Source organism: Vidua chalybeata, chromosome 6 (assembly GCF_026979565.1).
Source record: "Vidua chalybeata isolate OUT-0048 chromosome 6, bVidCha1 merged haplotype, whole genome shotgun sequence".
Lineage (NCBI taxonomy): Eukaryota > Metazoa > Chordata > Aves > Passeriformes > Viduidae > Vidua > Vidua chalybeata.
Window position 1 is genome coordinate 37,514,915 of NC_071535.1, and position 23,633 is coordinate 37,538,547.

General features: G+C 41.3%; 1 protein-coding gene across 1 annotated transcript in view; it reads left to right on the forward strand.

Annotated features, from left to right (window-relative positions):
* Nucleotides 1–19,846, forward strand: part of LTK (leukocyte receptor tyrosine kinase) — a 50,307-nt gene extending 30,461 nt beyond the window's left edge. The window contains exons 14-29 of the mRNA XM_053945852.1: nucleotides 1,875–2,006; nucleotides 2,545–2,701; nucleotides 3,572–3,754; nucleotides 4,283–4,381; nucleotides 4,885–5,037; nucleotides 5,782–5,892; nucleotides 6,521–6,707; nucleotides 7,415–7,505; nucleotides 8,759–8,823; nucleotides 10,805–10,934; nucleotides 12,151–12,248; nucleotides 14,546–14,638; nucleotides 15,252–15,353; nucleotides 17,364–17,498; nucleotides 17,845–17,935; nucleotides 18,577–19,846. Coding sequence (XP_053801827.1) covers nucleotides 1,875–2,006; nucleotides 2,545–2,701; nucleotides 3,572–3,754; nucleotides 4,283–4,381; nucleotides 4,885–5,037; nucleotides 5,782–5,892; nucleotides 6,521–6,707; nucleotides 7,415–7,505; nucleotides 8,759–8,823; nucleotides 10,805–10,934; nucleotides 12,151–12,248; nucleotides 14,546–14,638; nucleotides 15,252–15,353; nucleotides 17,364–17,498; nucleotides 17,845–17,935; nucleotides 18,577–19,350 — 2,601 coding nt within the window. The 3' untranslated portion in view covers nucleotides 19,351–19,846. The remainder of the gene's footprint in view (nucleotides 1–1,874; nucleotides 2,007–2,544; nucleotides 2,702–3,571; nucleotides 3,755–4,282; nucleotides 4,382–4,884; nucleotides 5,038–5,781; nucleotides 5,893–6,520; nucleotides 6,708–7,414; nucleotides 7,506–8,758; nucleotides 8,824–10,804; nucleotides 10,935–12,150; nucleotides 12,249–14,545; nucleotides 14,639–15,251; nucleotides 15,354–17,363; nucleotides 17,499–17,844; nucleotides 17,936–18,576) is intronic.
* The last annotated feature ends 3,787 nt before the right edge of the window (nucleotides 19,847–23,633 follow it).

The following is a 23,633-nucleotide window of genomic DNA, read 5'->3' on the forward strand; positions in this document are numbered from 1 at the left end:
AAGCAGGAAGCTCATAAGCAAGTGATGTGCTCCCTCTCTTGTTTTTCCACAGTCCAGAGTTTTTGCTGTCTGCCAGGATTTTCAGAAAATTTACTATTATTTATAGGAGCATCCAGCAGTTTTGTGGCTGCACAGTGTTACATACTCTCTAGGCTTAGAGACTAAAGTCTGAATCCAAAGCCTACCAAAAGCAGCGAGAATCTTCCCACTAACTCCAGTGGCCCCTGGATTAGATTTCTGTGATGACAAAAAAAAACTCAAGAGAAATGTAAATTGGTGATATGAATGCTTATGTGTGTATCCTCTAAATGCTATACCAAATTATCTGAAAGTCCTTTTGTCACTTAAGCTCAAAAACTACCTCTTTTCAGCATCAGTTTTTGATACTGCCTTGATCCAGAGATGCTGTTAACCTCTGCTCAGGAACAAAGCTGTTTCTCCCTCACAGACTGGTGTGTTTGGGGATGCATAAACTATGCCTGTAGGCATTTGAAGTTACTGTTTACTTTCCCACAGGAGATGATGTCTTACCCAGACAATTGACTCTAAACCCACCCTTTCTTCACTTTATATAGTACAAAAATTGCATCTATTTAAATAAAAGATACATTTGTGTATCTGCAGTTCCCTTTTCAGTGCACTCTCTAGTCTTAGGTCATAATCTGAAAAGTTGTCCATTAATCCCTTGCATTTCATCATTTGTTCTGCAAATTGCAAATTACAACCCAGCATTATCTCCCTTTGGCAGGTGCTACTGGAAAAAGTTGTAGTTAATTTTTCCCACTTCCAAAGCCCAACTTTCTTTGGCTTGGAAATTCATGATGAATCTGTATATTGGGTGACTAATGTTTGTTTTTCTTTCTCTGGAGAAGTTCTGCAGCTCCAAACCTTGATTATCTCTCCTCAGATTTACCCCAGTTGTTTTTCCTTGGTCTTCATCTATCTTGCCATCTTTTGTTCTCATGTTTAAATTAACCAGACAAATTGCTCCACCAACTAAGAAAGGCCATGCACCATCACTAACAGAATTGAGAAAGAGCTCTCCCTCTGTCAATTTTCAATCAATCTCAGTCTCAGTCTTGGGATGAGATGCAATGGGCAGAAAATGGAACATGTTCCACCTGAATGTGATGAAGAACTTCTTTGCTATGAGGGTGACTGAGAACTGGAACAGGTTTCCCAGAGGGATTTTAGAGTCTCCTTCTCTGGAGATAGTCAAAAACAATCTGGACACAATCTAAGTTACGTGCCCCAGAGAAGTCTGTTTGAGTAGGGAGGTTGGACTGACTAGATAACCTCCAGTGGCCACTTCCAGCCTTCCCCGTTCTGTGATTCTGCATGAATGAGAGGACACAGGCAGTAAGACTGGTGTAGGAATAGGAAACTGGGTCTCCAAATTACTCTTCTAAGATGTATCAATAGACTATTCTCAATTTTGTGTGGGTCACCTTTCCTTTATGCATTTATCTCCTTGAGAAATAAACAGCAAATCCTTACTGGAGTCAGTAAGAAAGTTTTCAGAATTAATCCATAATCCAAAATACTTAAATGTTTTTGGTTATAAGAAGTTCTAAATGTGCAAAATATTAATTATGTGAAATTAACAATGAGTTATTACATTTTTTCCTGTATGCATCTCTATTTTCATTTGCATGTGTAATGTGAGTTTGCAAATCAGAAGTTACAGACAGATCTATCCCTCAGCTGCCAGTCCTAGTAGAAAAGGTCACTTTCTACAAAGATAATCTACATACTGATTTATAGATGTCTATTATGCATGACAAGCATTATCACATTATTATACTGAAATACACAGACAAGTCTCAAGAGTTGGACTTTGCTGATGTCTGACTCCATTTCTTGTCTCCTTTCAGGGCAATCCTGAAACCCAGAAGATCTGCTTAGGGGAGTCATCTCTCATTGAAGAAGATTACAAAAAAAAAAGGGACCTGAAGGAATGGGCTGGAGGAGGTGGGGGTGGAGGAGGAGCAACCTACATCTTCAGAGTAAGTATTTCCTCTTTGCATCCTGCCTGAGCAATGTCCAGCAGAGCAATTAGCTCTCACTGTCAGTCATTGCATATGATAAACAGTTCTTTTAAAAAAGATTATAAAAAATTAATCTTCCTCTTCTGCCTCTTTCTCCCTCTCCTCTTTCTGTCTCCCTTTGGTTTTTGTCTTTTTAGTTGTTTATCTCTTTTTATATCCTTATTCGTATTTATCACCATCATTAGGCTAGCTGAACTGGTTCCTCAGTCCTTAACAGCTCAGATGTGGGAATTACACCAGGATCTCACTTTAATACTGGCAGCAGTCCTTAAAAAATGAATCACAAAACCTTGATGTTCAGTTAAACAGTTACTTTTGTACTCAGGAACATGATGTGAAATATTTTTGTAATGATTCTATGAGACAAGCAGTAGCATTGCCCTGGCCTTAGGCCATTCTTCTTTGGGATGCTTTCATCATCTTTGATAAGTTTGTTTGAATTTGGCATATCCAAGGGATGTGAAGTTTTTCTGATGTTTGATGGGGGGTTTTCCAGCAGAAGGATGGAATTTTCGAACCTTTGCTCATCGCAGCAGGAGGAGGAGGAAAAGCCTACCTGAAGGCTCAGGACAATTCCGTGGGTGATGTACCCCTGGAGCAATTTGAGAACAACACTGCAGTACCTGGAGTCAGTGGGAGGACTGGGGCAGCAGGTGAGACACTCAAAGCACACAAGATCTGAGTCAGGTGGCTGAATACACTCGTTGTCCTGTAGGCATGAAGTCAAGGGCTTCTTTTTCAGTCTTTTGGAATTTTTCTTGGCAGTAGTTTTTAGAAATATGCTGGCAGTCTGTAAGGGATATCTTCTTATATGTTGTGTCACCAGATAAAAAAAGAATGCACAGGACAGGTGATGAGTGCTCCAGCAGTGGCAATTCCATAGGATGACTCCTCTCTTCTATGAGATGAACCAGGGAAAATTATGTTTGGGGGATGGAGCCTGCTCCTTCACACTGTAACAGTGGTCTTGAAGAGAAGACATTTTCTCCTTACTCCTCTTAAACCTCAACAACAACAATTCTATTATGGGAATTATACCAGAAATGGAAGCTTATTTATAATCTTGTGATGGCTGTGCCAAGAATCCATTCCTAAGAGATAAAAAAAATCTGGTGGTTGTCCATCTCCTGCTATAGTAGGCTTACAGAGAGGCCACTAAAGTGAGATGTAGAAATCCAATTTATTTTTATTTCCCTGAGGAACTCAGCATATTACATGGCTGACTGCCCTAACCAGTTATCCTGAAAGGGAGTGATAGGCTCCTTATTTTCTTAACACCACAAGAAATTGGTGCTGAGGTTTTGGTTTATGCTACACATTATGGTGGGCATTGGATTTCCTGTTTGTTATTGCCCATGGCAGCAAGGAGCTTGTCTGTATATTCTTTTAAACTTAAAGAAAGGTTTACCTTGAACTGGGCACTTAAGAAATTAATAAGGACTCAACTCTGCCTCTCTACAAAGCATCTCTGCTTGTGCTTCTCTCACCTGTTCTTGTTTTCTTTTCTCACTCTCTGACTGAAGGTGGAGGTGGTGGCTGGCAAGATGAGAGTCTGCTTCCTCAGTCTGGGAAGTCCCTTCTGGAAGGTGGAGAAGGAGGTCAAGCTTGTCCCCAAGCTCTAGCCAAGCTCCAGTGGACCACCTCTGGTGGTTTTGGTGGAGGAGGAGGAGCTTGTACTTCTGGGGGAGGAGGCGGAGGGTACAGAGGTAAGCCTGCTGAGGACAATAGTCATGGTGACTAATTTGGTGCCCTAATTTGGAGCACCTGCAGGTCAGGGAGAGTGCTCTTAGTGCAGAGGTGCACGACTGCAGGAGTGAGGCACAGATACTTCAAGCTGAACAGTATGAGACCCACCCTGCTCTCCACCATCTCGCTATAACTGGGGAAATCAAGGTTACAAAAGTGTTCCTATGTGATTTAATATTTGGAAAGTGTGATGAATCACACCTTCACCCATTCCCAAGTTATGCATGGGAAATGTTCCATTTCTTTTTTCTGTTTGAAACAAATACATTTTTACCTTGCTGAACTGAGAAACCTGCATTAGATAAAGTCACTTCACTAACCTTGGTACTGGCTGGGTCAAGTGAGGGTTTGACATTATACTATCCAATATCACTGGAAGTTTGCAGTGTCACCCCAGGTGAAGATGAGAATGAATGCAACCTGTCAGAGACATCATATTTTTTGCAGCATGCAGCACTGATCAGCTAGCCATACTCTTCTCTCCCCAGGAGGACATGCCTCTGATAGTGATGATATCACAGCTGGTGGTCAGGATGGCATCTCTTTTGTAAACCCCATAGGAGAGATCTTCTTGCATCCCCTGGCAGGTACAATATGGTTCTTACTCTCATTTCTTTACTTCTTCCTTTTTCCTTCTTCCTCTCTATTTCCTCTTTCGTCCTTCATCTTCTCCTGTCTTTGTTTTCTATTCATTTCATTAAAGCTTAATTCATGCTGCAGGTCAGATCTTTAGCTGTGGTCATTTCTTTAAGTATTTCCATAGTGCTCTGGCACCTTTTTTCTCTGAATCTCTAAACCAGGCGAGACACCAGTCATCAGGTTCAACTGCCCATCCTCAGTCCCCGACTTTTCCAGGTCAATTCACTTCAAGGCCTCTCTGTTTGCTTAAGGAACCAAATGTCTTCTTCCCTACTGATCCCCATCAGGCTTCTGACATGTCCACACTGTGTTGGACTATCTGCTCTCCTGCAGAGAAGGAGAGAAGTTGTAGGTACCTGCTGGGTTTTGTTCTGTTGGCTTTTTTACCTTACTGGAACAAGATAGGAAAAACTGAACTAAGCCCAACTGTTGTGTCTGATTTCTTGTTCAGCCATGGAGAGTCATGGTGAGGTGGAGGTTCAGATCTATCTTAACTGCAGCCACTGCCACTCAGACAACTGCAAGCGGGACCCTGACACCAACCTGCCAGTGTGCCAGTGTGAGATGGGGGCTGTGCTGGCCAACGACAATGTCACCTGCACTGGTAAGTTAAGAAGCTTTAGCCTCATTGGATAGCATCTCTGTTCTTTATATCGTATCTCCTTCTGGCTTTTTTGATGTTCAATTCCCGAGTTACAGCTAGTGGATTCAGTGGACAAGGTGTTGTGAGAAATGTCAGTCAAACATAGGACTGAAAATTCCTGCTGACCTTTGCTTACAAGCTGAGCTGCATCTCTGCCACTATCTCCAACATTCACATTTGGATTAGGCCGGAGGTAAAAGATCTGTAAAGAGACATGGCGTGAATTTCCTGAATGGGCTCAGTGTATCAGATATTTAAGCATAAATACCTCTCCAGGATAACGTACCACCTACTGCTGAGTTATTTAAGCCACAAATTGCTTCCTTCCACAGCAGTTTCCCACTGTGCCTGTCAGCTGTTGCCTTGTACTCACAGTTACTTCCTTCCACAGGCTCTTGGAGCTCCAAAACATCAAGACTGTAGACATTTTCAACTTATGAGTAGTGATGTTACCCATTTATAGAAAACTGAAGAATGGATAAGAAATCTGTGTTTTATCAGTTTGTTCTATCTTCACAATGATTTTAAAATTATTTAGGTACTTTTTCAACCTTCAGGGCTATAGAGGGATTTGCTGTAATTTTTATAAGATGCTCTGACCATGATCTCCGTACTGTTTTCTGGAATATAAGCAGCAATCAGAGGGATGCTTTACAATAGCTCTTGTTGTTTTCTGATTAATGAGCTCTGTTTTTATTCTTCCAGTGCCCCCGGGTCCTATACCAGAGGGACAGCTGCCTCTCCCCCTCCTCTTAGCTGTGGTGTCTGTGATTGTGGTGCTTGGAATGATCCTCACCTGTGGCAGCCTGTCCATCAGTAAGATACACTTACTTCTTATCACCCTTTGACCTGACTTTTTCCAACTAAATTAGACAAAAGGAGACCACCTGGATTGTGCCACTGCTTTCAATACTTGAAGCCAAAGTGTTGCAGTCTCCCAAGTGGATTGGAGGAACAGGGAAAAAGAAGTGATAGGCAACATCACCACCCACAGTTAGGCACAAGCATAGTCCCAAAGGGCAAGGACTGCTCTTCCCTGGTATTTGCCACAGAACAAAAGAGCTAGGGAAGCCTTCTTAGCAGGTGTTTCTGTAGCAGCCACTGCAATACCAGATGAAATCACAATCTGTAATTAAATATATAATTCATTCAGGGAGATGGTTTGCTTTTTGGGACTGTCTTGTGGAACACTCTTCCTCAGCCAATGCACAAAGCAACATAGGAAACCTAGGTGATTAGGTGCCTGCAGGAATGAGACTGTTTCAATATCCAGTACTAAATCACTGGAGCCTGTGAAGAAGAGCATGATACGGTAAGCCAGAGATGTTTCTGGACCATTTATAATTATGGGATTGGTGTCATTCTGTTCTGTATGGCCAGCATTATCTTTTCTGCCCAATTGTAGATCTAGTTTGTGCATTTTTATTCATCTCTCCACCTGCAGTTTATCACCTGAAGAAGCAGCAGCTGGAAGGATCCAGAGCACGACTGCAGAGCCCAGAATATAAACTGAGCAAAATCCGCACATCTGTCATCATGACCGATTACAACCCCAACTACTGCTTTGCAGGGAAGGCTGCCACTCTGAGTGAGCTGAAGGAGATCCCACGGAAGAACATCTCTCTGCTTCGGTGAGAAAACAAGGCCCGCCTCTCTGGCTAACTGTAAAGCACCCAGTCCAAGTCAGCCAAAATACATCAAATACTTGATATGATACTTGTTATGTTCTCTAAGATAATTTGATTCCATAAAGTTCTCAAGCAGAAGTGTAAGATCATGAGTCTCCTGTTCCATGTTCCCACATGTAGGTATTTCACATCTACTGTGATTGTGTTTTTATTGCACTTGCCTCCTGGCAGTAGCTCCCTTCAAAATCTATAGCAGTATGTCTATTTCAGCATTTCCTATCACAAGGAAATTTCCTGTCACAAAGAGATACATGCTAAGTTGCTCTTCATCATCCAGATTATATTGATCAAAGTTATATAAACTTTAGAAGGAACAATTTGATCATTCTTATATCTTATACAGTCTCCTGAAGACATCAGTCTGCAGCCATCTTATTCCATTGTTCTCTATTTTTCTTGTCTTTCTTTTTCCATACTTGGTGATAGGACCCTAGGATTGAGCAGGCCTATTTTTGGTTCAGAACCATCAAGAATCCAATCTCCCTTTTTAGTGATAATGACAGAAAATACTGATAAGCTGTTTTCAGAAGTTTTGAGTTGAAATCAAAACTCTGCTTTTGATTTGTATTGGACTGTATGAAAAGAAGAGCTCGGCCAGCTCTGGATACAAGGGCATATAACATCTGTTCCCCTTTCTTCTTTTCTTGCAGGGCACTAGGACATGGTGCATTTGGTGAGGTTTATGAGGGAACTGTGGTAGGCATTGCAGGGGACCCCAACCCTCTACAAGTGGCTATCAAGGTCAGTACCCACAAATTTCTTCTACAGCAATAATTACCCATAAGAGCCATGTTATCTTACCCCTGTTCCAGCTGGAAATACATGTGTATCACATGTATAATGGCATATTATGTGTGATGCAGGTTTGGACACGTTGCTGCATCCAGGCATTATCAGCCTTGATTTGAGTGCTTTCTCACAAGTTTTTCCACATTATGTATTTAAAAATCTGTGTTGATCCTCAGTTACCTCCCTTTGTACTGAGAGTAGTGCTTTTCTACTGTATGTGAAATTTTCAGGTAGTCTTTTGATATTACACAGTGTTAAGGATGCTGTTGTGAATATATATTGCAATTTCACACTAATATCTCTATCATTGGTGGCAAGAGACAATAGGCTGGTTTTCTCTGAAATGACTGCTGTTGCATCAGGATTTGTCAATTACTCAGCCCTGAAGTTAAGGATGCTCATAATCTGCTTCTGTTATTTTATAAGCTTGTGACTCAGAGAACCAAATCTACTTCTATGAGTTCAGCTCAAGAACATAGCCTTAATTAATTAGAAAAAGTTCTACTGTTATTCATCCGGTCTTTCATGTCATGAACATTGTGCCGCTGAACAAATGTGAGTGAAAACCCAGGACACTAATAAGCAGTTGGAACTGTCCAACTCAGTTTCGCTATCCAGACTGGAAGAACCATCAGAGCACAGTGGCAAACAGAAGGAGATCAGCATGTCATTCATTTGTGGTAATCCAGTTCTTCTGTATCAGCAGAAAATGTTGTCCAAATCTGCTGGCAGGAAAGAAAGCTACAGGGGCATGTGACACAAGTATTTAAATCAAGTGGCTGTGTGTGTCGTATGACATGCAAGCCTGTGCTGCAGTGTGGACACAAAGAAAGGGGAGAATAAATAACAACTGTAATCTTAAAAACCTTTCTAGGTCTATAAGTCCCCATCTAATATTTTTCTTGAAGTGTACCTGAAGATATTTTTGTTCCAGAATTGTGCATAGAGTTCAATTCACACAAGAAAAAACCTTCAAGTAGATCCTGTTTCCTATCCTGACTTTAACTAGCAAATGGGTCACATGCAGTGCAATAAACTGGGCACTGAAAGGATGAGCCCCTGTTCTTAGGTTCCTGAGGTGATTTACATGTTACGTGCTCATTTTTTTATTTTCTTTTTTTTTTTTTTCCTTTTTTCTCTGGTTGTCACGCATATATTCTCAATTCTTTGGTGGGATGGCCCTCATTGCCTTTACCTCTGAACAGACCCTGCCAGAAGTCTGCTCTGAGCAGGATGAGATGGATTTCCTGATGGAAGCATTGATTATCAGGTATAGTTTAAGGGGCTTTTTTACTGATAGTGGGCAGGGGAAAAAAGAGTAATGCAGGTAATCGCAGAATCCTTTATTCCCTTGCCGGTGTTCAGAAAATAAGTTCAGTCTTATTTTTCACCAAATGGCATTTTAGTAGCATATAAGGTACTACTTGTTTATCTCAAACATGACACCTGAGGTTCTTTTTTTGCTGTCTCTGGTGCTTTAACACCAGTAGGCAACTTGGCTGCATACAGCAGAGGGATGGAGAAGAGAATCAGAAGGACAAGAAGGCTCTCAAGTGGTTGTGATAAAAACAGTTTATTAGGTGAAGTAAAATCTGTGTGAGCAAGCCAAGCAGCGTTGAAGAATTCATTCCCTACTTCCTGTGAGCAGGCAGGTGTTCAGCCATCCCAGGAAAGCAGGACTCCATCATGCACAGCAGCTACTTAGGAAGACAAATGCCAAACTCTGATTGACCCTTTCCCCTCCTCCTCCTCCTTTCCCCAGCTTTTATGGCTGAACATGACACCATACAGTATGGGATGTCCCTTTGGTCAGTTGGAGCCAGCTGTCCGGGCTGTGTCCTCTCGCAACCTCTTGTCCTCACCGCCTTCTCGCTGCGGGGGAGGTGTGTGTGTGTGTGTGTGTGTGTGAAAAACCTTAATGCTGTGTAAGCACTGCTCAGCAGTAGCTAAAATATCAAACTGTTATCAGCACTGTTTTTATCACAAATATAAAATATAGCACCATATGAGCTACTGTGAGGAAAATTAACTCTATCCCACCCAAAAATCATTACAATTTAACAAAAACTTTGGTTGATTGGTTCTGCTAATCCTGTTCAAATGAGTAAGAAGGTACAACATTTTTGTACAAACATGTTCTGCATTTGATTTGATGTCTTTGCAAGCTTGGCAGAACCTTTATAAGGTCCTATGTGCATGACCCTCTGACAATTAATTATAAAATCTATGAAATCTTCTCAGAAAAGATAACAGACAGCCACTCCTATTACCACCTGTACTTTAGGTATTCCAGCCTTAGAATTTACTTCGTTAACAGAAATCCATAATCTGAAAGCAATAGTAAGATCAAGGATGACTTTAAAATAGTAGCATAGTCAAGGTTAATTGTAAGTATTGGGAATTAATGTATTTTGAATTTGTGCAATGTGAAATTCTTCTTCTCATTGTCTGGCCCAGCTCGTACTTAGATGCTGATTCTCTGCTATTAAAGCATGAATCTCATGACATAGTGCCACTCCCTACAGTCTCAAGAAATTTGATAGCTGAACAGGAGGTAACACTGATGTATGTTTTTTTAAAGGGCAATTTTAATCAATTAAGGAGTGCCTTGATTCACGTAGTAGCACGACTCTTTCTCTTCCCCAACTTCCTTTCTATTTTTAGTTCCTTTATTATCCAGGTAATCATTATCTGGATGCTGCTGTCTAATGACTGAGTCTTACTGTGCTTCGTGACAACCTCAGCTTCCTTTTATAAAAAGCAGAATCACATAAGCAGCTGCTGCAGTAGGTATTAGCTGAGTCCCTCTGGCAGACTAAACACTGAACTGAGTCCCCCAAACTAGACAGCACTATGTCTAAAATAGCCAATGCTGAATTAAAATTCCTACCAGCCAGGACTTTGTATCACAAATGCCAATGAAATTTTCATGCTTAACTTTCTTATCCTTCTCATGTCACTCTCATCTTTCAGTCAGTGTGCCCATTAAATTCTGTCTTCACAGACAGAAGACTCTGCTTTGCTTTCAGCTTTTCATACCTTCTGTTGAAGGGTTTTTATGGGCATAGCCCTGTTCTTGAGACTCTCATAACCAGAGAGGCTTTTTGATATGGCTGAATATTTTCTGGTAACTGCATCAGGATTTGCTGCAATCCAGATTGTCAAATCTCAAGGCACAATGAGAATGGATGGATGTTGGCCAGGTACTAATGCTGTGTTTCTCTTCCATGTGCTGTGACCTTGGCTTTCAGTAAGTTCAATCACCAAAATATCGTGCAGTGCATCGGTGTCAGCCTACAGACACTGCCTCGCTTCATTCTGCTGGAGCTCATGGCTGGAGGAGACATGAAGAGCTTCCTTCGGCAGAACCGACCCAGGATGGTGAGAGAACTTCCTTGCAAGGCTTGTGGTTGATTTTAGGATGACTGCTTTTATGTTGTTATCAACTGGATAAAGGCACTGAAGCCAAGCTAGACTTGGCTTGGTGTGTCCCAGCTCCCACAGACTTCTGCATACCTGTGTCTGTTTGCTTGATGCAAGGAGGTGTCAGTGAGACAAAATCAAAGCAGGGCAAGAAACTCCAGTAACTGATGAGGTAAAATCCTGTCCTGCCATTCTAGACTTCTCTGTCAATTAGACTATAAATAATTGGCCTTTCTTTTTTCAATACCTGCTTTGTTTTCCGTGTACTGTGATGGCACATGAGGAGCTAAAATTATAATCAGAATTCATTGCACTAAGTCCTCAGCAGGTGTGCATTGGCACCATATGGAGAAGTACAAATTTATACCAGTTGAAGAGCTGAGCCTAATTTATTTGATATATCTCAGACTTTTATTAGCAGTGTGGTAAGTTCTGTTCACCCTTCCTGAAAGCAATAAAGGAGTTCCTAGAGAAAAACTGACAAAAATTTCCCTATGGAGAACTATGTAAAGGGGGTGAAAATAAACAGGGCTTCTGGAAAAAGTTTTCTTTATTGTTCTTAGGGAAGTGCAGATGGTGAAGGGTTAGTGCCAGTCCTGGAGTCTGTAGTAAAGCATCCCTTTTTTGCATACTGCTTCTGAGGGTAATCACTGCTCTTCTACCAGGACAGATAAGCTGATGAATGCTGATGCTGGTGTAAATGTGCACTTCTGCATTTTTACTCTCTCTCTCTCTCTCCCTTGTTCATGCACTAATATCTGTTGATAATTTATTGACTCACTCTTTAAAAGTGGGTGCTTTTTTATTCTCTTCTATCTCACCTTTTAAACCTGCTTGTCTTTTGACTTCACATAACACAGTAGGGAATAGTTCTCTCCCACCCCCTTTAACAGGCTATTCACACCAGGCCATAAATCTCTTGCCAGATTGCACTCATGTATGGTGCTCAAGAGAGGTGAAAGTTTTTGGGATTAAACAAGAGTTTAGTAATTTTCTAATTCTTTGCTTTGATCTACTTTATGTTCCTCTTTGCTCCTGACTCATTTAACCCTTCCCCCATCCTGTATGTATGTCTCTCCCTTTCCCTTCTTCTGTCCTTCTCCGACTATACCCTGCCTGAATTATATTATTCTACTTCACTATCCTTCCCTTACCATTTAATGTCCTTTTCCAGAATCAACCATCCACACTAACAATGCAGGACCTGCTGAATATAGCTAGGGATATTGCCTGCGGCTGTAAATATCTGGAAGAGAATCATTTCATCCACAGGTGAGGAGAAACAGTCTCTTCTGATGTGTCTCAGGGTGCATGAGGCTCATACACTTTCTATTTGCAGAGGATTAGACAGGACTAATCTCCACAGGGGAGACAGATTATTTCCTCTACCAATGCAGGCTTGTGCTTAGATGACCAAGTGGATTTCCCTGGGGTTTTTTTAGGAGTTAGGTTCCACACTGTTCTTTGCAATCCTGGAGGGAGAGCAATGTTCTGTTCCAAGTGACAGGGCTTAAGTACTAATTTTTGGGTGCCTGCAATGTTAAAACAGTTGAGATTAGCCCTATAGTCCACTAGATGGTAGTGTCACTCTGTGTTGGCTGATAAGACAATAAGGTATTTATTTCCTTTTTCATCTCCCTATCTTGATTTAAATGCTTTCCCTATCCCACCAGCACAGGATAATCCATAATATTTGAGCCAAAGACTAGAGAAGGGTAGAGCAAGTATGACAGGAGATAAAAACACATCTCAGGCTTCCTTCCCAGCTCAGTGTCTGACCTGCTTACATGGTCTTAGGAAGCCCATATTTGTTTCTTCAAATTCATTTTTGTTCATTTGTTGGGCAAGAAATGTTGATATTGCATGCTTCAAATAAGACCAAATTATTATAGAAGGGATAAAGGTTGTAGTTACCCTTTTAAAAAAAATTGGTTTGGTATTGAAATCCTTCATTTTTGATTTAGAACTGTTTCAGCTCATAATGTTCCTAGGCATAGTGGGCAGCTGGATTCCTTACTGTGAAGTGCATGCTGTGTTCAGTGCTTGTGTGTAAAGGAGAGGAGAGCCCTTGCACACCAGAGGGTCACACAGACCAAACCAAGCTGCAGCCTGGAGATGTGCAGGCAGGCAATTGACTCAGCCACATGTGCAGCACGTGTACCATCGTTTGGGGCTGCACAGCACAGAGATGGGAAACTGTGCACAGGGGCTGGAGAAATACAGGGAAATAATGGCAAGCAGCCGTTGGAGCAAAGAGCCAGGAAGTTGAGATATGGGAATATGTTATATGGCTTTATGATTAGAACATCTGAAACAGATTTCTACTGTTTATATTGCAACAATAAGGAAGTTCCGGTGGAAAAGCATTAGAGATTTCTGTCATTAAAAAAGAGCAGTAAGAACGTGCAACAGGTTGCGGCTCTTGGATCTCTTAATAACTACATGAGAGGATCAGTATTCTAATTGGAAACTTCTGAGTTAATCACTACAGCATTATATTTTAGAATCCTTACTGTAGTAGTAACAGCAGCATGTGACTTAAAAAAAAAACCTCTGGGTCAACCTTTGCACTGTTAGATCTCTAATGCAAGCAACATGGGAATGGATTCATTTTGTCTTAGCCAACAATTCAATAAATCTGAACACAAGGAATTTCCCTCAGGTTTTGTATTAGTATTTGTTAGTGACGTCAGAATTGTTTAGAGTGGGTTGGGAAATGAAGAAGGCTTTCATTGCAGATAACAGGAATCTTAGGGGTAAAAGGTAGTGTAGTGGGGTTGTAGAGAGGCTTCTACAGGGCAGGAATTGTCATCTAGGATTCACAAGTGATAATAGAAGAGAAAGTTGAGACTTTTCAAGGTTAGCAATGGAAAGAAACACATAAGTTTTTCAAGGAGCTTATTTGTCTTGGCAGTCAACAGGACCCCCACAGTGCTATGATTCTAGTGACTTTCTTTTCAGAATGCATATTTAAAATGAACAGAAATATTTTAGCCTTGGCCATGAAGGCATCACCTCCATTTCTCACAAGCTAAACTTGCACCTAGCTAACAGCTGCTTCCATATGGAGCTTTGACTGATTCCATGGGAGATATCCAGAAGTAACAAAGCAACAGATTATCAAATCTGGTTCTACATAACTTTTCAAGCAGTTTTCTAAGACTTTCCAACAGCATCACATCTGTAACTGATGAGGACACTACTGAGATGTCACTCTTTAAAAAAAAAATAGAACAAGAAAGAAATCTGTCATAATGTAGTTGAAGCAAAAGAGGTTGGGTCTGTTCCTCTTCTGATACAGATGCTGTTTTCTGCCTTTGTGAAAGGAAGTGTGAATGGGGAAAGCTTGGAAGATGCTGGGTAGAAGATATAATTCAAATACACTTTAAGATTTGTGGTTAACAAAAGTGATAATGTAACTGGAATTCTTTCTTATTTTAACAGGGCTCTTCACATTTGTTTAAAGATTATTCAAGTAAGATTTGCAGGACTGGGTCTAATACTTTTTCTTTATTCCTTTAACTACATAAGAGTTTAGAATTAGAACTAATTTTTTTTTTTTTTTTAAGAGATATAGCTGCAAGGAATTGCCTTTTGACCTGTACTGGAGCAGGACGAATAGCCAAAATTGGTGACTTTGGAATGGCCAGGGATATTTACAGGTAAGTGAAGGGCAGTTTCAGTTCTGTTAGTAACTCAGTAATCTGTATAGGTTTGACAGGTTTGAACTGTTTCATGATATGTGAAGCAGTGGATTAATCCATTAAGGGTCTGAATTTGATGAGCAGTTAACCAGCTTGTGCTAACAGACTGTAAATTGACAGATCTATGCTTATGAACCAATCCGCTTCCACTGTGGTCCCAGGAAACTACAAACATTTGTGGACACTAAACCAAGCATAAGCAAATTTATTAGCTATTTAATAATAAATAATCTTAAATTGAAATTAAAGTTAAAACCCCCCAGCAACCATAATTATCACTTCATGATGTGGAGAAGACTTGCTGCATCAACACCCTGTGCAAAGCATTGGCAAGTTTGATGTCTTTAGCTGTGCACAAGAACATCCTTGGTTTCCATCTCAGTTGCAAGGAGGATATAAAATCCTGCTTCAATGCACTGTTTGTGTTGATAACTTTTCCTTTTTCTCACTTGGCCCCCCACTGGTACTTGCAATTCCCAGCTGCTGTTACTGTGGTGATAAGATTTTCTTCAATCTGTATCAAAGCCCTTTCAGGCTGTGTGACAGTCTCTGTGTATTTCATCTTTCCCAGAGCAAGTTACTACCGCAAGGGAGGAAGAGCCATGCTTCCTGTCAAGTGGATGCCACCAGAAGCTTTTCTAGAGGGCATTTTCACCTCCAAGACTGATACCTGGTAATAAATGTCTTTTAATTAATTCTGCTCCTCACTGAAAAGCATCAAGAACTGTACTACTAAAAAAAAAAAAAAAAAACAAAAAACCAAAAAAAAAAAAAAAAAAAAAAAACCAAACAAAAAACAAAACAACGTGTGCTCAGCAGTAACCTTAAAAAAGTCAGATTTTCCCAGAAAAATATGAGAAGTCTTCCCAGTGCATTCAGTAGAAGTATGGCTAAAGAATCCAGAATAAGAGTTTAAATATCGAATGTAAATAGAGGTAATAAAAATTTGCGATTCATAAATGTAGAGTATCACAAAAAGCCAAACAAGAAGTAAAAGGCAAAAGCAGATTAGATTCTCAGGAAGTCTCAGTTTAAAATCCAGACAAATATCATCAAATACTTCCTCAGCCTTCAGAAACTTCCAGTTTCCATCAGTGACAGAGGCTGCTTATATCCCTTGTAAATTACTCTCTTTGTACGACCCAGGATTACTCTTTTGTATATTTTTTTTTTGTTGCATATAAAATGACAGCAGATTTAATCAGAAGTCCTTGCTGGTTGCTGAGGAAACAATATTTATATACTGATTTCTCATGCAACTTGAGCTTTCTTTAAAATAAGCACCCCCTCAACAGTAGCACATTCATGCACAGGTGCTGGGGTATGGAAGCTTTCCAGTTGCTTAAGAACGCTTCTTTCTCCGTACAGCAGATCCTTCAATATGCTGTACTGAGGCATTCCCTCAAATGCCACACTGACCCAGTTTCCTGAAGTTGCTAGCGATGCCGGAAGACAAGAATTGCTTATCAGCGCCTAACTGTGAGCAGCCAGCACTAAATATTTTGAAGGAAAGTGCCACAGTTCCTGTGATAGGCTATTATAAGTAACGTGCATATGCTGGAAATTACTTTGAACTTTGTAGCAAAAAATGACTGAAAATTCTGACCCTGCTGACGTCCTGGCAGAGTTTTCTTCACTTCCTTGTTTCTAAGACATACATAATTCCTAGTGGCACTGACTGTCTGACCTGCAGATGTAAAAAAAGCACAACCATATCAGAAATGCTGCTGCCTTTCAGTTTCACTGTATGTCTCTTCCTTGATTTTATACTTGAACATCTTGTTCTGAAGCACTGATTCAAATATTAAGGAAACATTTGAAGGCCCCTGTGTGACCATCTAGGAGCCACTCCAGAAGTCACACTTGCACCACTTGAGCTGGGTAGAGGCCCCTTCACAGCTACACCCCCCACACTCACAGTCAGACTAGGTTTCCTTACCAGCTTGGCCCCAGGTTTCCCATAGCGGGACCTCAGAGGTCGGGATACTTAAAAATTTAATCAAGATGCAATAACAAAATAACAACTTGAGCTCCTTCCTCTGAGGAGGGGCCCCAAACAAAGGAAGCCCTGGGCTTATATACCCTCACAGTCTAACTGTGCCAAAGTCTGGAGTCATTGGCTTCTGCTGTGTCTCTAAGTGTCCGGTCACCTAGCAATGCCACAGGTCCTCATCCCTTGTTTTGCAGAGGGTCAGTGCCAGGTCACAGCCTCTTGCCTTGGGTTTCTGCCACCCAGAGCTCAACCTGCAGCCAAATTACCAGCACCAAATGTATTCCTCAAAACAAACACCTCGAGTTTTCTCAGCTAAGGCAAGATCTAACAGTTCTTTTTAGTTAGACCATACACAGCCAAGGGTGCTTCAGCATTTCCTGCTCTACTAATAACGAATGCAGCAGAAAGAACACCTTCAGAGGTACTAAATATTTTGAAACATCTGCAAAACTTGTTTTGGGGCTTGAGCAAAGGTTTTGATTGATCGGGGTGTCTTCTTATGTAAACATTGATTCATAATCACACTAATTGCATATTACAGTCATTGGACTGTAATATTATAACCATTGCCACCATAACCATATAACCACAGCAATAACCATTGCTGTGGTGTTGCGTACACAGCTACAAGCTAGGTTTGTGGAGCACAAATGAAACCTGATTGGTATTGTTGGCTGGTTTCTGACACAGGTCCTTTGGAGTGCTGCTTTGGGAGATTTTCTCTCTAGGCTACATGCCCTACCCTTGCAAAACCAATCAGGAAGTCCTGGAATTTGTCACCAGTGGCGGAAGAATGGATCCACCAAAAAACTGTCCGGGGCCAGTGTAAGTATTTCCTTACTCTCACAGGCCAAGGTGTAGCACGTGTCAAAGATGTGGACAAAGACACTTCTACTCAGGGAATGGTGATTGCCCTCTGTGTTAGGTGGGTATTGTTAAATATGTTTTGAGCTACTGCCTCTTGCATACAGCTTAGAGCACTACAGGATTTGCTTTAAATAGCAGCTCCCCAGTCAGACAGGATCCAGGGATATAGAAATGATAGATCCACTTTCGCACTCCTCCTTTGAGCCATGTACCAAGTGTGGTCCCTTGGACTCCGGATCACTTCATACTGAAACACTTTCTACAAAATAATCTTGATTTTTTTTTTTTTTTTTTAAACTTTAAGGTACCGGATCATGACACAATGCTGGCAGCACAGTCCAGAGTATCGGCCAAATTTCTCTACCATCCTGGAAAGGATCAAGTATTGCACCCAGGTACTGGTCTTTGGCATCCAGGTGGATGATAATCCATTGAATGGATTATCAACTATCCAAAGACATTAGCTCTAGTCCCTAAAGCAAGTGAAGGGTCCTGGCAGACTGATATAATTACGTTACTAGTGTGGTGGTGTTGTTGGCTCTTTTCCAGTGTCCATCCTCACTCTCCCATCTTCTGCCCAGCCATAACGAGCATACACTGTGCAAATGGATGCTTTTAGCTCTCAGCTTGTTCAACTGCAAAATGTCCTTCATTTTGTGATGGAAAGGTATTTAGATCTCTCTCAAGGTCCATATTCTGACCTTGCCTAATGTTGCTCAAAAGCCACAGCTGAGTGTGGCTCACACAGTTATGGAATGGAGAGGGGGAATGAAATGGCACAGTGAGTTCTCCATCCAGTCACATTTAACAGCTTCAAGTCTGGATCCAACCTCTCAAAGAGAAATTTTATACTACAGACTCCCAGCTTAGTCACTGATTTCAGTGAAGCACAGTCTCTTCTCAAAGGAAGCATGTAAGTCTCAACAGCATGTGATGTCCACATGGAACACAGCACCTTGTGTGATATGCAGGAGTATTGCCCAAACCTGTGACAGTCACCCTGAAGGTGTAACAGATTCTTGTCTCTCTTTTTCAGGACCCTGATGTGATCAACACTGAGCTGCCCATGGAGTGTAGCCCTGCACCAGAGGATGAAGGGAGTATGGTCATGCGCCCAAACATTTCCAGTGGGGTAGTGCCACTGCTGGTAAGCCCTTCTCTCACCCCTCAGACAACACCTAAGACACTAGAATCCCACCACGCTGGGCACAAGCTTGTACAATGTCCACAAGAGCTACTGGTGGAGAACCTGAGCAACCGGACTGCCCGAGGGCCCAGCCTGCCATGCCTCAGTGATTTCAACAGTGGGTTATGGTTCCAGCAGACCTCAAACCAGAAGCTGGAGCTCAGCAACCCATCCACCCACAGACTTAAAAACAAAACAAAAAATCTTTGGAACCCAACATATGGATCATGGGTGCTAGAGAATATCGGTCACTTCAGCCCCAGCTCCAAGCTCAAAGCAAATCCAGAGCGGGAAGATTCAGGCTTTGATGGGAATTGCAGTTCTCCTAGCTCTCGGGCATCTCCAGCATCTCCAAGTCAAAGTAACTGCCCTCAGCTGGATATCAGTGGGATTGAACTGGTGAAACTCCAGACATTCCCCTGTGGCAATGTAAATTATGCTTATGATGACCTGTGCTATAGTGCTGAGCACCAGCCATCAGCCTTGGCAGAGGTCACAGCAGCTGTGCTAAGGAGCTCCAGTCTGCACAGAGATGAAAAGCCTTTTTGTAAAAAAGAGAAATCATCAAGAGAGAGAGACTCTGGTCTGTCTTTGTCAGATGACCTGAGTGTTACTCCAGTATAGTAGAAATGGTTCTTCCAAAGATCAGGGAATGTGTGTGTCTGGAAGGACTGCTTCCTGTTTCACTAACTTCTTCCACTTTAGTTCCATCAGATGGGTGAAGTTTCAACATCAGCAATGTTCTGCTTCCTCTGTCTACCTGCTAGATCCCAGATTGTTAAAGACCCTTGCATTTCTATCTCTGTCCCTTAAATGTGTTCCACTGAACCAGTTCAGAAGTGGAGAACAACGGCATTGTTTGTCTGATTCAGAATACAGTTCCTAAGGGAAGAACTCCTTTTCAATCTGCTCAGGTGAAAATAAACGGACCTACCATCCAGCTGCAGTATTTGGATAGAAATAATGACCAACACAGGTTGGGCTTCTTTCTGAACCAAGAATCCAAAAATGTGTGCTGTACCAGCAGCAACCAACTTGCAAAGGCTGCTACATTCCTGAGAGCTTTTTACAGTCCTGGTGAATTACTTATGCACTATAAGGGAAGTAAAAAAAAAATAGCAGCCACATTTGCATCTGTTTTATTAGTAGACCTTGTGGAAGCTATTGCTCAAATTGGAAGCAGTAGGAAGAATGAAAAAAAAAAAAAAAACAGGCTCCTCTGAGCATGTGCTTTGTAAACAAGCAATGAAGAGGAAAACATTTACCATTAAAAAAGCAGTAGCTGGTAGAGCTGATAATACTCCTTTGAGTAGTTAAGGAAATGTGCTGTTTGCCTCATGGTGTTGCTTTCCTTACAGCTCCTGGCATTAAAGAAGCAGGTGTTTTTTCAAGGAAGGGTGAGCTGTGTGATGAGAAATTGACTGCCTTTGTCTTTAAATGGATTTTACTTAAAATGAACTTCATTTTTGCAAGTTCTTTGATATTCAGCTTTAATTCTCTGTGCTGTGTTGGTAAGAACTTAGCTGAGGTTCTTGGGTAACTATCTAGCATTTGGTATGCTGGAGTTCTTGGTTTTAATATTCTGAGGTAGGAAGTAATGCAAAGGAGAGGAATAGTGAAGGGAAATCTAATGCAAACCCCACTTAGGGTGTTCTTTTTACAGGAAAGTAGAATAGCTCAACCATTTGAGAAAGCTAAAGCCATGACTTGGCTTCATGCAGCTGAACAGGTAGTAATTGTTCCTAGCCTTGCAAGTGCAGACTTGCTTATAAAGGTAGTAATTTGTTTCCAAGACAGCTCATTTCTAAGGATTTCTTCAGTTGTTTAGGATTTAAATTCATGCTTACAGATTAAAGCTGCAAAATAAGGAGACTGAAAAGGCAAATAGTCTGGGTTAAGTCTGAACAGTGTTGGAAGCATTCTGTTCTTGTACCACTCTGGAATGTTCCACCTACAGTGTGACCTACAGTGGCAAATTACATGCTGTCTTTGTGTGTAATCAAGTTGTGTAGTGAGATGCCAGTTGCAGACTTCTCCAGTTCCTTTTGAGGCAAAAGGTTCTCTGGTATATGCTTTATGCTTAGTTATCAGCTGCATGTAGAGTCTGAAGGTGTGGGCTAGCAGGCGAGGGCTTGCTTTGACCACACAGACTTCCCGTCCTTTACAGCAGTCAGGGTGGACACTACTGAGCTGTGGTAAAGAAAGTGTGAAGAGTCTGAATCCATCCTCGGTGAAAGGCATCTTCAGCACAGGTTTATACTTTATTGGTCTTTCTATATGTGTTCCACACTTTGTATAGTTTTAGGCCTTTGACTTTAGAATGGACAATTTTATACAATGTCAATTCAGAGCATACAAATATCTTGAGAGCAGGTGTCAAGAGGATGGGAGCAGACTCATTTCAGTGGTACCCAGCAACAGGACAAGGGACAACAGGCACAAAATGAAACATAGGACATTCTACCTGTGAGAAAAAAAACTTGTTTACTTTGAGGGTGACAGAGCACTGAAACAGGTAGCCCACAGAGGCCGTGTTGTCTCCTGCTCCAGAGACACTCAAAACCCACCCAGACATGATCCTGTGCAACCCGCTGTAGGTAAACCTACTTGAGCAGGGAGGTTTGACTAGATCATCTTTGGAGGTCCCTTTTCACACCAATCCTTCTATGATTTCCAGACATAAAGGGTGATGATGGTCACCTCTCAGCAATGACCCATATGGTGTGGAAATAATTCTAAATCTATGGTGCTGTAAAATGACAGATGGTCAGAAGAGAGGGGTCCCTCTGTGTGGGCCAAATTTCAGTAGAAGTGTGTGGACTGATGGGTTTAGTGACCAAGGGAGATGAAAAATGACCTAGCCTGATGCCCTTCTTCCCATTTCACCTTTGCTTTAGCTCTCTAGCTTCTCTCACATTTAGCTCATTGCCTGTCCTGTCTTATATCCAGGAGTTGCTACAGCCCAGTTAGATAAGGCAGAAGAGCCCATTTAGTAGGAAATTTTCTCATTCTTTCCTCTTGCAAAGGCTAACATTTTTGGTCATACTGGCCATCTCTGGACTATGCTAGTCAAAAATAAATGCATTTACTTTTAACTAATTGGAATTTCATCAGTTTGTCCTTACCTTTCAGATTGTATTACTTTTATGGTTCATACATTAGTAGTTTTTTTTCCCCCAGAAGATGACCTCTCAAACTTTCCATCAGCTGTGACTTCATGCCAGCAACTTGGCCCCTTCCTCCCTGAGTTTGATAAGGCCACAGCAGAGTGCAGTGATCCTGGTTCATCTGCAGTGGACGTGATGCCAGCTCACTCTTCAGCCCTTGCCTGTCCTGAGCAGAGCACTGGTAGTCATGGCCATGCTTTTGCAGGCCCATTATGACTCTGCTTTCAATTCTCCTTAGCCATTAGCAGGGGCTGGAAAGTGGTGGCAAGAGGAATGAAATATTGGCTTGTTCAGAAGGCATGGGAAGTTAACTATGCTACCTTCTCTTCCCAGAGACTTTTAATGAAGTAGCAGACAAGAGCAGACAAGTCAAGACAAGTAGCAGTCAAGAGCAGAGAACAGACAAGTTCTTCATTTTTTTAATTACTATAAAATAGCCCAAGACTGCAGTGAGAAGCAGGCATGATCTCTACTGTCCAGATAGTTACCCAGCTTGAGCTAGCACTGCTTTCCCCATGAAGCACTTGCCTCAACATAACTCACAAATCTAGAAAGGCCAGTAGTGATAAAACCAGGGAAGCTATTGAAAAGTGAAGTGAGAGGAGAGTACAGGTCTATTACCAGTGCCATGGGCAGTCTTGGCTACAGCTATGCCTTCACTTTAGAAATAAAGTGCACGTCCAGCACATTGGACAAATACCTGTTTTTATTGAAAAGCTGCATCAAGGTACTCATTTACAGGAAGCACATAGACAAAGCTGCACTGAGACTAAACAGACTTCTATCCTGACCAGGATCTTATCCCTAAGAGCGATCAAGAGTGGGGTGTTGAACAGCCACTGTGAGATTAGAGTAAGCATATACTGATTATTTATTTCCAAGGCAGACTCTGATGGTTTATAACAGCATTTAGCTCAGGGATGCACTGAGCCAGATGAAGTCTCTTCTAAAAAGACAAGACATGGAGATGCAGGTACCAAATGGGCACTAAAAGAAAGAGCTAGGAATTTTAAAGTAATCTGCATTAGCAACCTCAATGCTCTTAGCTCTCCCAAATGGAATGATCTTCTGTTAGCATATTGCCGTGAATCTTTGACCTGTAACAAACTTTTTTTAGATGCTGTTTAAAAACCCTCACAGATAATGAATTTTTAATTAAAATCTTGGAGGAAATAATGTTAATATTGGTCCTGTTGTGAAGTTGAATGCTACATGCTGTACAAACCATTTTATCTCAAAAGAAAAAATAACAATTGCAGTGATACACACTACAATCTTCAGTCCTTCAATACTGAGACTGAAACTTATTGTTTGCACAATCAGAGATTTCATAGTGCTCAACTGCTAGCATTGCAAATCGTAACTTGCGTGAAAATGCTTTTTATTAAGGAGACATTTTTAGTGCATCACCAATGCGTTAAACCCATAGTGTCAAAATTAGATTAATTTGGAAACTGGGAGCCAAACCCCAATTTTGTTTCCTAGAGGAATGACATGAGCTGGAGATCTGGGATTAATTCAGTCCTATAATCCATGAGAAGTCTTCCACTCACTACTTCCCTACTGCAGAATCAGCCATTTATAGGGTTGTTATAAATTGTTCTTCCTGATAGGTGTCTGTCTTTTAACATTACCAAATTGGTTTTGTAATTGTATGTATATAGTTGTTTTTTGACTGTGTTTAGCATTAATACTTTATGTTGCTTCACACAATCTCATACTTACATTTTAAAGAAGGGA